Source organism: Xyrauchen texanus, chromosome 50, assembly GCF_025860055.1.
Source record: "Xyrauchen texanus isolate HMW12.3.18 chromosome 50, RBS_HiC_50CHRs, whole genome shotgun sequence".
Classification (NCBI taxonomy): Eukaryota; Metazoa; Chordata; class Actinopteri; order Cypriniformes; family Catostomidae; genus Xyrauchen; species Xyrauchen texanus.
Genome location: NC_068325.1, coordinates 22,247,761 through 22,261,693, shown reverse-complemented (window position 1 = coordinate 22,261,693; position 13,933 = coordinate 22,247,761). Strand labels below are relative to the sequence as shown.

Here is a 13,933-nt window from a genome sequence, read left to right as displayed (position 1 = left end):
TGTTTAAAGCTACTTTAATAATAGAGCTGTTCACGGCAACATTTAAATGTACATTTGAAGTATTACTGTGTGTGATTTATGTTTTAGAACAACACCTCCACGTATCTTCAACTAATGTTTACCACAAACCTGATCTGACTCACGAGCGCAACAGTGCCCGCACACGTTTTCAGCCATCTTGGTTCCGGATGTATTTTCCCTGTTCATTTCTTCCATAAACTTTTAGTAAAATTCTCCATTAAAGAGTTGTGCGCCATGAACCAAACCAGCCAGCTCCGAGGAGAACATCACAAACTTCGTTTTTGAGGCAAAAAAATAATAAAAAATCGTACATAAAGACAAAGATGCAAGACTGTGTACTTATTGTTTTTCATGGGGGAACTATAATGAACTACAATCCCATGATGCATTGCGATTTATGTCATTTGAATAAACAAACGATGGGAATGTGTAAAACTATTGATTTTATGTTGTTGATTATAAGTATAGAAACAATATATTTGACATTTATTGTAAAATATACCATTATATAAGTAGTTACGTCATTCACAATGCGTCATGGGAGTGTGCGGTCGCTACAAACATGTTTCGTTGGCCGGCATTCTCTGATTGGTGGATCTTTCTCTACTGCATGATGGGTAATGTAGTTGTTTACTATCTGTTGTACTCTATAACAGCTAGTTTAATGGCACAGACATTTAGAGGAAACCATATCGCCTCGGAGTTTGAACTTTTGTGTACTTGCATGAGTTATTTTGCTGGCCTACGTATGCTAGGGGCGAGTAAAACCAAAGACAGTTTGGGTTGCGAGAGAAGATATCAAAAGACTATCGTATTCGCACACGCTGCGTATAAACACACACTCGACCTCATTCAGTGCGAGTGTGTATCCCCAAGCAGATCTTTTAATCTGACCCAAATGACTTGTTACCCCATTCTTCCACTTGAGCAGCTGAACTGCCCCTCCGAGTTACCCTTCTCCACATCAGAGCATGTCCGCCAACAGACGACTCCGTCTCCACGACAACAGGTGCTCTGAGAGAGAGAGAAAGCGGAGAATGTCGCGTCTGTTTCAGGTCTGTTGCTGTTTGCGGTCTGAATGCTGAAAGGCGCGTGTGAAAGCAGCCTAGCAACCGCGAAGGGGCCGCTATTGATATTCAGTGCGGGGGTCGCGGATGAGGAACAATACGGCCTTTATGGGCCCCCACGGCTCCTGAGAATCTACTGTAGGAGGGAAATATCTTCACAACAGCCAAGAAACAGCAGTTCACTGTGTGTTTACCAGACGGCTCACACAAGTACTTCTTTACGTTTATGTGTAAGTGAGGAAGAGGTAAAATATTTCTTGCTTATTTAAACTTTATTGGCTGCAACCAAGTACAAAAGATATACAAAAATCTGATGCTAACAGTCTGTTCAGCTACACGCTCTTCAAAACACATGTTCATCTAACAGGTTAATGTTTGTACACCAGCACGGGTTGTTTAATTCCAGCAGAGAATCAGACGGTCTTTGAGACACAATCATTGACGTCTCACAAAAGCACATTGTCCAGATGACACGTTCTCTTTGCAACACCACAGCTATATAGTCATCATATCAAACGATAACTTCATTCTTTTAAACATAATAAAATGAATTTAAGTGCATTAAATCGATGAAAACACGATGCATTGGACTGTTTTCAAGTTTGCTGTGACCGACAGTCCAGCAGTACAACATGTGTGTGTAAACAAGCCAAAATATTAGTTATTATTAATAAGAGACAATCAAACGTACAAATGAATTACAGTTTTGAGTTTTGCGTGTTCAGCCGTTGCACTGATGGAGTGTTTACGATGACAATGGACCGCTCGAAAAGAATTACAGCAACAATGAAAACGATCATCATCTGAAAATCTTTCTTCGTGTAACTCTCATCTTACAGTCAACATGGAGGAACACTTCAACCCCCCAAAAATGTCCATCTATTTTGGAAGATGCATGATAACATACTGGGGGGGGGGCGAGTCTTGAGCTCAATGAAGTCTTAAGTTGGGAAGTTTTATTCACAAATTTTTAATAATATGAGTGACTTCAGACAGGTCTCCTTAGCAACCAAATTGCCCGGTTGCTAGGGAGGGTAGAGTCGCATGGGATAACCTCCTCGTGGTCACTATAATGTGGTTCTCGCTCTCGGTGGGGCGTGTGGTGAGTTGTGCGTGGATGCTGCGGAGAATAGCGCGAAGCCTCCACACACGCTACGTCTCCACAGTAACACTCCTACATTCGGCAAGGTGGAACGTATGATTACACACTGTATATTCAAATTAGCGCTGTTGATTTAACATGTTATTTATAGGCTACAGTAAAAACATTATGCGATTAATCTTGCCCCCGGACCATAATAAGGAACGTTAACTGTTTATGCATCCCAGTCAGCAGGGGGCGGTAAGCGCAACTGCGGCAGTGCAGACAACAAACAACACTTCCTAACAGCAGACGACACAAGATGACGATGCATTTTTGCGTTCAAGCAACCAGACGGTGCGCAATTCTGAACACAGGGCTCTCAAGATGTGTTTTACAGTTTCAAACTATGTTTAACTTGACCCAGCGTCCTAAAAACACTTTGTAGATTGATGAATTGCGAAATGGATGGATTCGAACTGAAGGCCAATGACAGGCTTACGATCAACAATATGGAAATAAACAATAAACTGCCACTTTTGTATTCTCTAATCCGCTTGACTCATCTGAAACAACAATAATGTTCCATTCATTTAATGATCTTATTTAATAATCGAAATACAATAGTTGAATAATTATTTGTTATATTTGTCAAATATTGATATATTTGATTAATCAGTTAATTCTATATATATAATTTGATTAAAAATGTCATTGATTGACAGAGCTCCACCATGTAAGATTTTTTTGGTTAAAAATGAACAAATCGACAATTAGTTTTCAAAACAATGTTCTTATCCCGATGCACTACGGTAAGCCTATAAATATAATTAGTATTTTGAGCCGTGGGGTATGATTTTGCACGCTGGCTTATGACGTACATCCTTCGTTACGTCACGTCCTGTAACTCGGAAAGAAGAGCCAGCCGCCTCGTTCCCATGTAAGCAGTAGATAGTGATAGCTTATATTGTCGTGTTTGTATGAATCGAACATTACTCGTATAGTAACCGATCGCGATGTATCTACGTTATCAGGGAAGTTCCTGTGACATGTTTGCTGACATTTATAACTTCTGAAATTGACTCGTCATTGTTAAACATATTATTATCAAGTTTAATAAAGTATATTTGAACCCCTTTATTACTGAATCCTTGTTTTATGTTTTTAGTGTGCGTTGTTATTGTGTGCATTGCAGAGACGTACTATTGTAATATAACGGTTCACTTGCATTATCAACTGAGGCTGTATAATATAATATAACAATAATAAAGTTAAACATTGAACTCGAATCAGCCATATCACGAGTTTCACCTCTTAAATTGATAATACAGACATTAATAGTGGATAAAACACTTTTAAATTCAAATATACGGATAATGATTGAGGTGATTGAGTCCCCGGTTCTTTATGTAAAAGCACTTTGAGTGTGTGTCAGAAAAAGTGTCAAAATCGTTATTTAAAAATATATGAAAACCAGTGATATTTCAGGTTTTACCGTTCAATCGTAACACATTATGACTCCGGCTCTGAATATCTCCCAATCATGGTCAAAATCATAAGACTCGTCCTCCAGACGAGACGAAACACGACTCGCGTAAAGTGTTCTTACGTAAATTGCTCTGCAGTTTCAAGTTTCAACCACAGATGTCGCTAGAGAGCACAAAGTTGCGTAATGCAGCTTTAATTTCATAAATGGCACATCGGAATGTGTTACGGCAGGTTTGAAATCAATGACAATAGGATACGAGACACGCAAGAACCAATGACGTCACATCTGGATATACACGGATGAGGTTTGAGAGCCGCGGTAGAGGGGAACCTTTTTCGTGTTTTTCGACACAACGCCATTGCGAGTCTTCAGAAGGCTTTGAAATACACTTGTATGGTCACTGTGAGCATTCATCATATGGGAAAGAACAGTACAAACATTTTACTAAACATATCTTTTTGTATTCATGAGGGCAAGTAAATGACGAGTTTTAATTAATGGATGAACTATCCCTTTAAAGACGTTAGTAATGGATAAATTAATTCACAGCTTGGATAAACGAACACTAGTCCGGTGCTGAGTCCAGCGAATATTCATCAACGCATGAACACAAGAACGTTCTGGATCAGCACGGCGTTCCGATGATCATCTCGTCTGGACTGTCCTTCACTTTATCGAAGAACACGGCGGGCAATGCGGGCGACGCTCCCGACACGATCTTCAGCTTCTGCTCCTGGACGGATGCGGGTGATGATGGTGGGGAGGGGATCGCCGTGGCATTGGTGGATGAAGATGAGGAGGAAGTGTCTGGCAGACACTCCTCACAACAGCAGCAACAGCAGTCCATGAACCCCTGCCCGAGAGACCGACATATGCACAACAACAGCACGGGCGTCGTTCCCGCCCGCACGAATAACAGGAACTGACCAATCAGAGCCAGGAGTGCCCACGTGGCCTGTGAGGTCTAGATAGACAGAAACTTGTATTACTTTGACAAACAAATATAAATATATATATACATATCGATCACAAACACCACTCACCTCCACACTCGTGTAGGTCAGCACAATATTCCAGGCGTTTTCCGGTAAACTGCACATGGTGTAGACGCTCGCCAACGCCACAACCGTGCGGGTCATCTGACGCTCTAGTCGTTGCTGCAGCTTTTGTTTTGGTGACGAGGACGATGACGATGAGGAAGAGGAGGTAGATGAAGGCCGGAGGGGTTTACCCACCGTTTTGGCGTTGTCGTCCGTGACGTGTCGCGTGAGCAGGTGGCATGCGGCGGTGAAGAGTAATGGCAAACAAAAGAAACAGCCAAAACTCCACCACATTCGGGCCTGTTGGTACGTCAAAACGAGCGAGTACAGCGTCTCCGGGAGATTGACGGACGGTTGCTGAACGCACGAATCCACCGGTAGACCCGTCCGAGGAGAAATCTCTTGTTCTAACTGCCACATGAGCAGTTCAGGGGTGGCGAGGACCATAGATCCGATCCAGATCACAGACAGTTTCGCCAGGATGGACTGACAGGACTCGACCTGCCGAGGTCGCGGCTGAACGCTGGTCACCGTGTGGAAACGGTCGATACTCACTGCACACAGAGTGAAAGTGGTCACGCCAAGAGACGTCACCTAATACAGAGACACAAAGACGTGTGAACGGCATACAGAACTGCAATACCAGTACAGTACCACAAATTACCATTAAAACAGTAAGCACCGTGCACGACAGTAACTACATGCTAGTTTTAAACATTTCACAATGGTACCACCATGTTTGATTAGACAGGGTACCTTGATATTACCATGTTTAGGTCATTTAACATAGCAATACCATGTTTTATGGATCGGCGACCAAGGTAATTCCATGTTTCTGACATCTGACATGGCAATAGCATGTGTTTGGAACATGGTACCATGTGATAATATTTGTATTGGACATTTATCATGGTAGTACCATGTTTTTTGGACAGGGTACCAAGAAAATACCATTCTTTTTTAGAAATGTGCCATGGTAATACTATGTTTAAGACATGTAACATGGCAATACCATGTTATTTTGGACATGGTACCATGATAAGAACATGTTCTTGGACATTTACCATGATGGCACCATGTTTTATGGATTGGTGCCCAAGGTAATTCCATGTTTCTAACATTTGACATGGCAATAGCATGTGTTTGGAACATGCTACCATGTGATAACCTTTTTATTGAACATTTACCATGTTTTTTGGACAGGGTACCATGGAAATACCATTCTTTTTAGAAATCTGCCATGGTAATACCATGTTTTTATTGGACATGGTACCAATATTATAACATGTTTTTTGGACAGGGTACCAAGAAAATACCATTCTTTTTAGAAATGTGCCATGGTAATACTATGTTTAAGACATGTAACATGGCAATACCATGTTTTTGGACATTTACCATGGTGGTAACATGTTTTTTGGACATGATACCAAGATTATAGCATGTTCTTGGACATATACCATGGTAATACCATTGTGTTCTTTGAATACCTTGGCGAACCAAGTAAATATCATTGTAAATGAATATGATAATCAATTAATACTATGGAAAATCAAAGTACAATGGTTTTACCATCACCACAATTTCGCCAACGTACGCTTTTTAGTAATACTGATAAAAATAAGGGTATAATGGTTTCATCCCAATATCTTATACAACATGTTCATCACCCAGACGTCTATTTGATGTGTGTGTTTACATCTGGAAAACGCACATATATATATATATATATATATATATATTTACATTGTTTCCTCTCGGATGTCAATAAGACCTTCAGCAGATGTAATTCTGATCTTTGTAAGATGTTTAGCAGATGTAAATTAGACTGTGATGCACAGAGATGTCCAGTGCATTCTGGGTAACAAGGAAGCTAGACAGAACGTTGAAACTAATTTGCATCTCATATATTATGCAGGATGGTCAATTTGCATCTCATATATTATGCAGGATGGTCAATTTGCATCTCATATATTATGCAGGATGGTCAATACAGATTAAATAGAGTAGGCAGAAGTGGGTCAACAGACACTCAACACCCTCATGGCAGACACTCTTTTGTTAAACACACCATCATTCAAAACGTTAATGAGGCCAATTAGTGCCGCTAATTACACACAGACCTCATTTACATGAGCAAATGAAAGAGCTGCTGCACAACTACACACACACACACACTGTGAGACTCATTATAATGATTAGTAGGACATTTGATTACACTATCAAGCTTTAAAGACCCACACCTCCACATATGGCACCACTCTGCAGGACAGGTCCCCCATCAGTCTCCTCTTGGTGAGCTCGTTGAAGATCACGATGGGCAGACAGAAGAACAGAACTGTGAAGTCCCAGAGGGCCAGACTGGCCAGCACACAGTTCCACGTGTTCTTCAGGTAATAATTGTGCCACACGATACACATGAGCGCGAGATTCCCCACGACACCCACCGAGAACACGAGCAGAGACAACGTCATGACCGCGTACGCGCTGTACGACTCCTCCGTGAGCGGGTATAACGGGTTATGAACCCGCAGAGACCCGTTAAAGGTCCGGGGTGTGGTGAAGAAGCTGTCCGGATCAGGATGCGGTCTCGGGAGGTGTCGGTGCTCGTGAGCAGACGGTTGTTTTGATTTGGAGCCGCGTGGAACTCTCTGCGCGTGATGTGTCCGGGTCACACGATCTTCATCATACTCTTCCTCAGCGTGATGGGCTGACACGGGAGTCCGACGGGCTGAGAGTTCGTGTGTGGAAGACTCCACCAGGCTCATCTTCACTGCTCGTGTACTCGCATCCCCTGACCCGACAAATAAAACTAGACAAAATAATACACAAATCATCCTCATATGAGTCTAATAAACTGGGTTAGTTCATAAAAGTATGCTTTACTCCTCCGGAAGATGCTCTGATCGCTGTGATGTAGAGAGAGAGTCTGAATGTGTTCATCTCAGACGAAGTTTGGAGTTTCTGCGGCTCTCATCAAGTTTTGGGTGAATTAATGATGCAGTGCCGGACTGAAGCCTGGCCGCGCGCGACCCCGTGTGGCCACTGATGGTACTACACTCAGTGTTTTCTATTACTCGACGGGAATAAATGACAAAGTACCACTGTATTGCCACCAGGGGCAGAAATTAATGGGCAAAATGTGGGGGCAAAATGTTTTTATGTAGTTCGAATAAAATAAAAGAATTATCACTGATTACATTGGTAATTTGGAGGCTTATTCCCACTATGCAGTCCTCATCATATATGCCTTTTTTATATTCTTTTTACTCATTTATTTATGAGTTTTCAATTATCACTATCATATGGGTACAGAGAACATTAATTTAAATTTATAAGCAGATTTAGCCATTTTTGTCATGTCTCTGTGTGTTCTGCACTGACACACTCTTAAAATGTAAAAAAAACAAAACTGTCAATTTATTACAAAACAATTCCATGTTTCCTCGGTTTTTCCCGTTCTCTTTCTCTAATCAAACATTTCAAACAAAACATGTTTTCTTTTGGATGTTGTTTGAATTGGTTATTCATTTATAGGTTTATCTGTCCATTATGTTTGTCCAACATCCCAGCTAACAAATTTTGGTTCCTAGAATGTTCTGGGAACGTTAGTTTTTGGTTCTCAGAATGGAAATCCTAACGTTCCCTGTTGGTTAGCCAGGAAACTTATTTATTTGTGTTTTAAATGGCAATAGAACATTCCCTTTAGGTTTGGAGAATGTTCCCTAACAATATTTTTGTATTTCCTCAGTTAATTTGGGATGATTTCAAGGACTTTAACGCTAAAACTTATAGTTAACATAAAATCCTTCTGTTTAATCATTGGCCCACAACACTGACTTAATTTCCCCAAGCCCCATTCGCTCTGTGCTTGATCTGGGCACTCCGAAGGGAGCATGGATCCTCCCTAAGCCCCATTTGCTCTGTGCTTGATCTGGGCACTCCAAAGGGAGCATGGATCCTCCCTAAGCCCCATTCGCTCTGTGCTTGATCTGGGCACTCCAAAGGGAGCATGGATCCTCCCTAAGCCCCATTCGCTCGGCGCTTGATCTGGGCACTCCAAAGGGAGCATGGATCCTCCCTAAGCCCCATTCGCTCTGTGCTTGATCTGGGCACTCCGAAGGGAGCATGGATCCTCCCTAAGCCCCATTCGCTCTGTGCTTGATCTGGGCACTCCGAAGGGAGCATGGATCCTCCCTAAGCCCCATTCGCTCGGCGCTTGATCTGGTCACTCCGAAGGGAGCATGGATCCTCCCTAAGCCACATTTGCTCGCCGCTTGATCTGGGCACTCCGAAGGGAGCATGGATCCTCCCTAAGCCCCATTCGCTCGGCGCTTGATCTGGTCACTCCGAAGGGAGCATGGATCCTCCCTAAGCCCCATTCGCTCGGCGCTTGATCTGGGCACCTCGAAGGGAGCATGGATCCTCCCTAAGCCCCATTCGCTCGGCGCTTGATCTGGGCACCTCGAAGGGAGCATGGATCCTCCCTAAGCCACATTCGCTCGGCGCTTGATCTGGGCACCCCGAAGGGAGCATGGATCCTCCCTAAGCCCCATTCGCTCTGTGCTTGATCTGGGCACTCCAATTTGTTTTATTTTATCAGATAAAATGTATAAATTGAAGCACAGGGTGACATCTCATAAACTTCCATTGATTTCATATCAGGCCAGCGCTGGACTGGTAATCTGGCAAACTGGACATTTTCCCGGTGGACCGGCACACTTTGGGGCGAACGGGGCGGACTGGCCATCGGGAGAACCGACTCTGATGATGGGTCGGCCGCGAAACGGTCTGAATGTGCCACATTAAGTAAAAAAATTAGCCGCCGAGTTACGCAGATCGGACCACAAAATGGCCCAACAACTTTTGGGCCAGTTGCTATGCAAAATCCCGGGCCGATTTCTCTTCCCAGTCCAGTCCTGTACCAGGCTCATGATATTTCCTAATTCTACCCCTAAACCTAACCATCACACAAAACTGTGCACATCACTGGAGTCTTTTAGGCCTTGTTATTCTACTAATGATGACATTTGGCCCTCACAAGTTACACAAACGGTCCAAACATACCACACAAGTCTGAGTCTGACCCCTGTGGGACAGTTTATACTCAAATTTGGAAAATAATGGAATAAATGATTGGTCACAATAATTAGTCTGTCTGTTCTTTGTTACACTGGTTTGGCTGCATATTGGGCCATCATTGCAAATTCTGACACTTCAACACAAGTGGTTTAAAAACAAACATGCTACAATTTGACAAGTAACTGTTTTTTATCATATACCCAATGCTTAACATGTGACAATATCAGAAATTCAGTTTGTTACAACATCATTAGGTTCTAGAGATCTTGGGGACGTCTTGGACTCGGTCGCTCCTCTAAGGCCTAAACTCCATAAATCGAAGTCTGTGCCTTGGTCAAGTGATTCCACTCAGACAGGCTTGCAGAAGGGCTGAGAGAAGATGGAAGAAAGACAAGCTCTAAAAAAAGTAGGTTTCAATTAAATTCAAAATGACGGACAGGAAGTATGGCCGCCATGAAAAATAGGGTATCTTTCGACACATTAAGCCCCAAGGAATCTAAAGAGACCAGTCTCATGATTGTAGCAAAAATAGCCATTTTCATATCTCTTGACCACTATGTGGCACTGTGCTGAAACTATGCAGGTACCCTCAAATCATGATGGCTATGAAATATACCAAGTTACGTGTCAATACGGCAAAGCGTTGTGAAGATACTGCCTCACGTCCATTTTGGCGTGCTAGCCGTCAAATGCGTTGAAGCATTATTCAAGAACGGTTTGCTGTATCAAAAAGCTCTTGATCACGTTTTGTTTATAAAAATTTGACCTGATTTCATAGTGCATAAGCTATTTTAATCTGGTCTTGTTCTTTAAATAACTCCAGTAACGGTGTGTATATGGTATGTATGGCGGAGTAATATGGTTTTACCAAAGGATTAGTGACGTTTCACCGTTATTGTTTGCTGGACAGTAGCGTGTTGTCCTGAGGGAATCACGTGCTTTTCCATTGTGTGAATTCACTCCATGTAGACTCAAAACAAAAGGTGAAATCCAAGAACTTCCACAGTGTCATAATTAAACTGCAGTAAGACGTTAGCTTCCACAAACATGAGTGTGTTTATCTGAAGATTGGATTGACCGTCTATGTGGAAATCTTCTGGAAAAGTCTCAGATGCCAGTGTTTACCATTGCAAGAGTAAACATTGTTCTTTAAATGGCCACACGGAGTCAGAAGAGTGTCACTACTCGCCATCAATATCAGCTGTGAGCAGAAATCAGCCCTGCAAATACAGCCACCAAGATAGTTTATATATATATATATAAAGTTATATTAACCTGTAATCACTTGCATTCTCCCTTGATAAACACAGTTTTGCCACTAATACATGTATGTCAGGTCATGCATATAAAGGTCTTTATATACTAGTTTAACTGTGGTTGTGATCATTGACCTGTTATTGTCAAAGCAACTGGTTTCATTGTTGTATCGAGTTACTAGCGCGACCGGACCGGTTCTGAGCTTACTTACATAATCCAGTCAAACGTGCTGCTTTTACTGTCAATATGCAACACTCATGCCAACATGTTTCTCAGAAATCACCTGTAAGTGTGTCACGCAGTTTATAAAGATCGCTGTGCATTCAGAGTTAGCAGGGCATTAAATCCAGTTCAAGAGCCGCGAGTATTTTCACCTTCAAATGACTCGCTCAAATGACTATACATGATAAACTGATTTAAAAATAATAATCATTTTATACTCTGTAGGCTACAAACCTCAAATTAAATATATCTGTAATTAGCAATTACAAGGTCAAGTGTTATTATAGACCAAAATCACCATTTTAAATCAGCAGTTTGAAGGTTATTTAAAAAACAAATATATATATATATTAGCTTTTGATCACTAGGCAGAGCTTGGCCCCTAATTATGGGGTTAATCACACCAACTGCATGTAAGGAAGTATGATTGGCCATCACTGATTACAACTATAAGAAAAGCGGTGTAAAAAACAGATATATAATCGCTTGTATTGAAATACAATTCAACAACTTTTTACCAATAGGTGGCGCTGTCCCCACATTTACATGGTGAGGTCAGGGTTGGGTCATTATGACACACAAAGTTTCATAAACATACGGCAAAGCGTTGCAAAGATACAGTCGTAGATGTAATTCGACACGTTAAGCCCCAAGGAATCTAAAGAGACCAGTCTCAAGATTTTAACAGAAATAGCCATTTTCATATCTCTTGACCACTATGTGGCGCTGTGTTGAAACTATGCAGGTACCCTCAAATCATGATGGCTATGAAATGTACCAAATTTCCTGTCAATACGCCAAAGCGTTGCGAAGATACTGCCTCACGTCCATTTTGGCGTACAGAGATACAGCCGTAGATGCTTTTTAGCTTCTTGCCATCAAATTCGTTGTTGCGCTATTCAAGAACCATTTTGCCTATCAAAGCTTTTGAAATATTTTTGTCACAAATCTTTGACCCTAACAAATTTGTACAAATTGGACTTATGGTCTAGAAGGAGACAGGAAAATGTAGGTGTGGCAGGGCGGAGGGCGGGTCGTGATCATACACACCCGGTCCCTTATCAGGCTAATCAAGCCTCTGAGAGGGATAAAGGCCGACTGCGGAGGATTGTGCGGGAGAGAGAGATGGTTTACGGACATGTCCGTCGTGTGTGTGTGTGTTTGTCTTTGTTTAAGTTTATCATCAAAATATTATTTACATTGCCAAAAAAAACCACATACTTGCCAGTTCTCCGATACGCCATAGCTTGTTCCTCGGCCACTCCTCCCCTCTCTAACGGATGACAGCCGCGCGTTTCCGTGCGGATCGGAGGCAGACCTCCAGCCCCTGGCAGACGGAACACCCTGCTGCATTCTTGGGGAACAGAAGGGGTCTCCCCCGCCCCTGGCAGCGGTTCTCCCGCTCGAGGCGGTCGGCTGCAAGCCCCTCCTTGCTCGCGGTCGGTGGTCTCAGACCCTGCTGCGTTTCAGCGGCCGGTAGGGGACTCCTCCGCCCCTGGGAGCAGCCCTGACCGGTCCAGGCGGTCGGTTAGGAGCCCCTTCTCCCCTCACGGTCGGCGGACGTTCTTCCGCTTCCAGGCGGCTGGGCTCCTCGTCCCCCGACAGATGGCTCTGTTGGAGTGGCCGGTAGTGGCGAGAACTCTACTACGGCGTATCCCTCCTCCTTCCCGGATTTCAGCACCAGTGTAAAGCAGGGAGAACCAGCTTGACAACATAATTAATATTTTAATGATTAACTTAAACAAAAGACAAACACGCACATGACAGACATGTCCATAAACGATCTCTCTCCCGCACAATCCTCCGCAATCGCCTTTATCCCTCTCTATCCCTATCCCCTGTCACTGTAGGTTTCAATTAAATTCAAAATGACGGACAGGAAGTATTCCTGTCACCATGAAAAATAAGGTGTCATTCGACACATTAAGCCCCAAGGAATCTAAAGAGACCAGTCTCATGATTTTAGCAAAAATAGCTATTTTCATATCTCTTGACCACTATGTGGCGCTGTGCTGAAACTATGTAAGTACCCTCAAATCATGATGGCTATGAAATATACCAAGTTACGTGTCAATACGGCAAAGCGTTGCGAAGATACTGCCTCACGTCCATTTTGGCGTGCTAGCTGTCAAATGCGTTGAAGCATTATTCAAGAACGGTTTGCTCTATTAAAAAGCTCTTGGTCACGTTTTGTCCCCCGTGTCTCTAGGTGACGCACAACAAATTTCGTGCAAATCGGACTTGCGATATAGGAGGAGTTCGAAAAAGTAGGTTTTTCAGAAAATTCAAAATGGTGGAAAATCTAGCCGGACGGAAATTGAAACCATGGCGTGCATCCGACTCGGCATGAGCAAACAAATCCGAGGAAGAAGTTTGATTCTAGGCCCTACGGTTATAAAGTTATGAGCCCAAACACAAGCGCATGATTCTGATGAAACGTGGGGGGGGGTGCACATGCAAAACAAACCGCTTCATTTGCATACTTTTACATCACAGCCCTAAACGCGTAAAAACATATTTGCATTTAGTTCAGCTTTGCTTTCTTAATGTGAGTTTAAAAAATAACCAGTTAATTAAGCTGCTAATTCCAAAGATATTCCCGGAGAGGACTGGATCGGTGCCATGCTCTGGTGTTTGGGTCCAGTTAAACCTGTCTTTACCAAAACCAGCGCTGAGC

The 13,933-nt window shown here is 42.7% G+C and overlaps 1 protein-coding gene across 1 annotated transcript; it reads right to left on the bottom strand.

Annotated features, from left to right (window-relative positions):
* Positions 1–437: 437 nt before the first annotated feature.
* Positions 438–7,639, bottom strand: gpr37l1a (G protein-coupled receptor 37 like 1a). The gene is made up of 3 exons (XM_052123850.1): positions 6,939–7,639; positions 4,702–5,292; positions 438–4,622 (listed from the first exon to the last, which is right to left on the bottom strand). The coding sequence occupies exons 1-3, from the start codon at positions 7,536–7,538 to the stop codon at positions 4,284–4,286; spliced, it is 1,530 nt and encodes a 509-aa protein (XP_051979810.1). The 5' UTR covers positions 7,539–7,639; the 3' UTR covers positions 438–4,283.
* Positions 7,640–13,933: the final 6,294 nt, after the last annotated feature.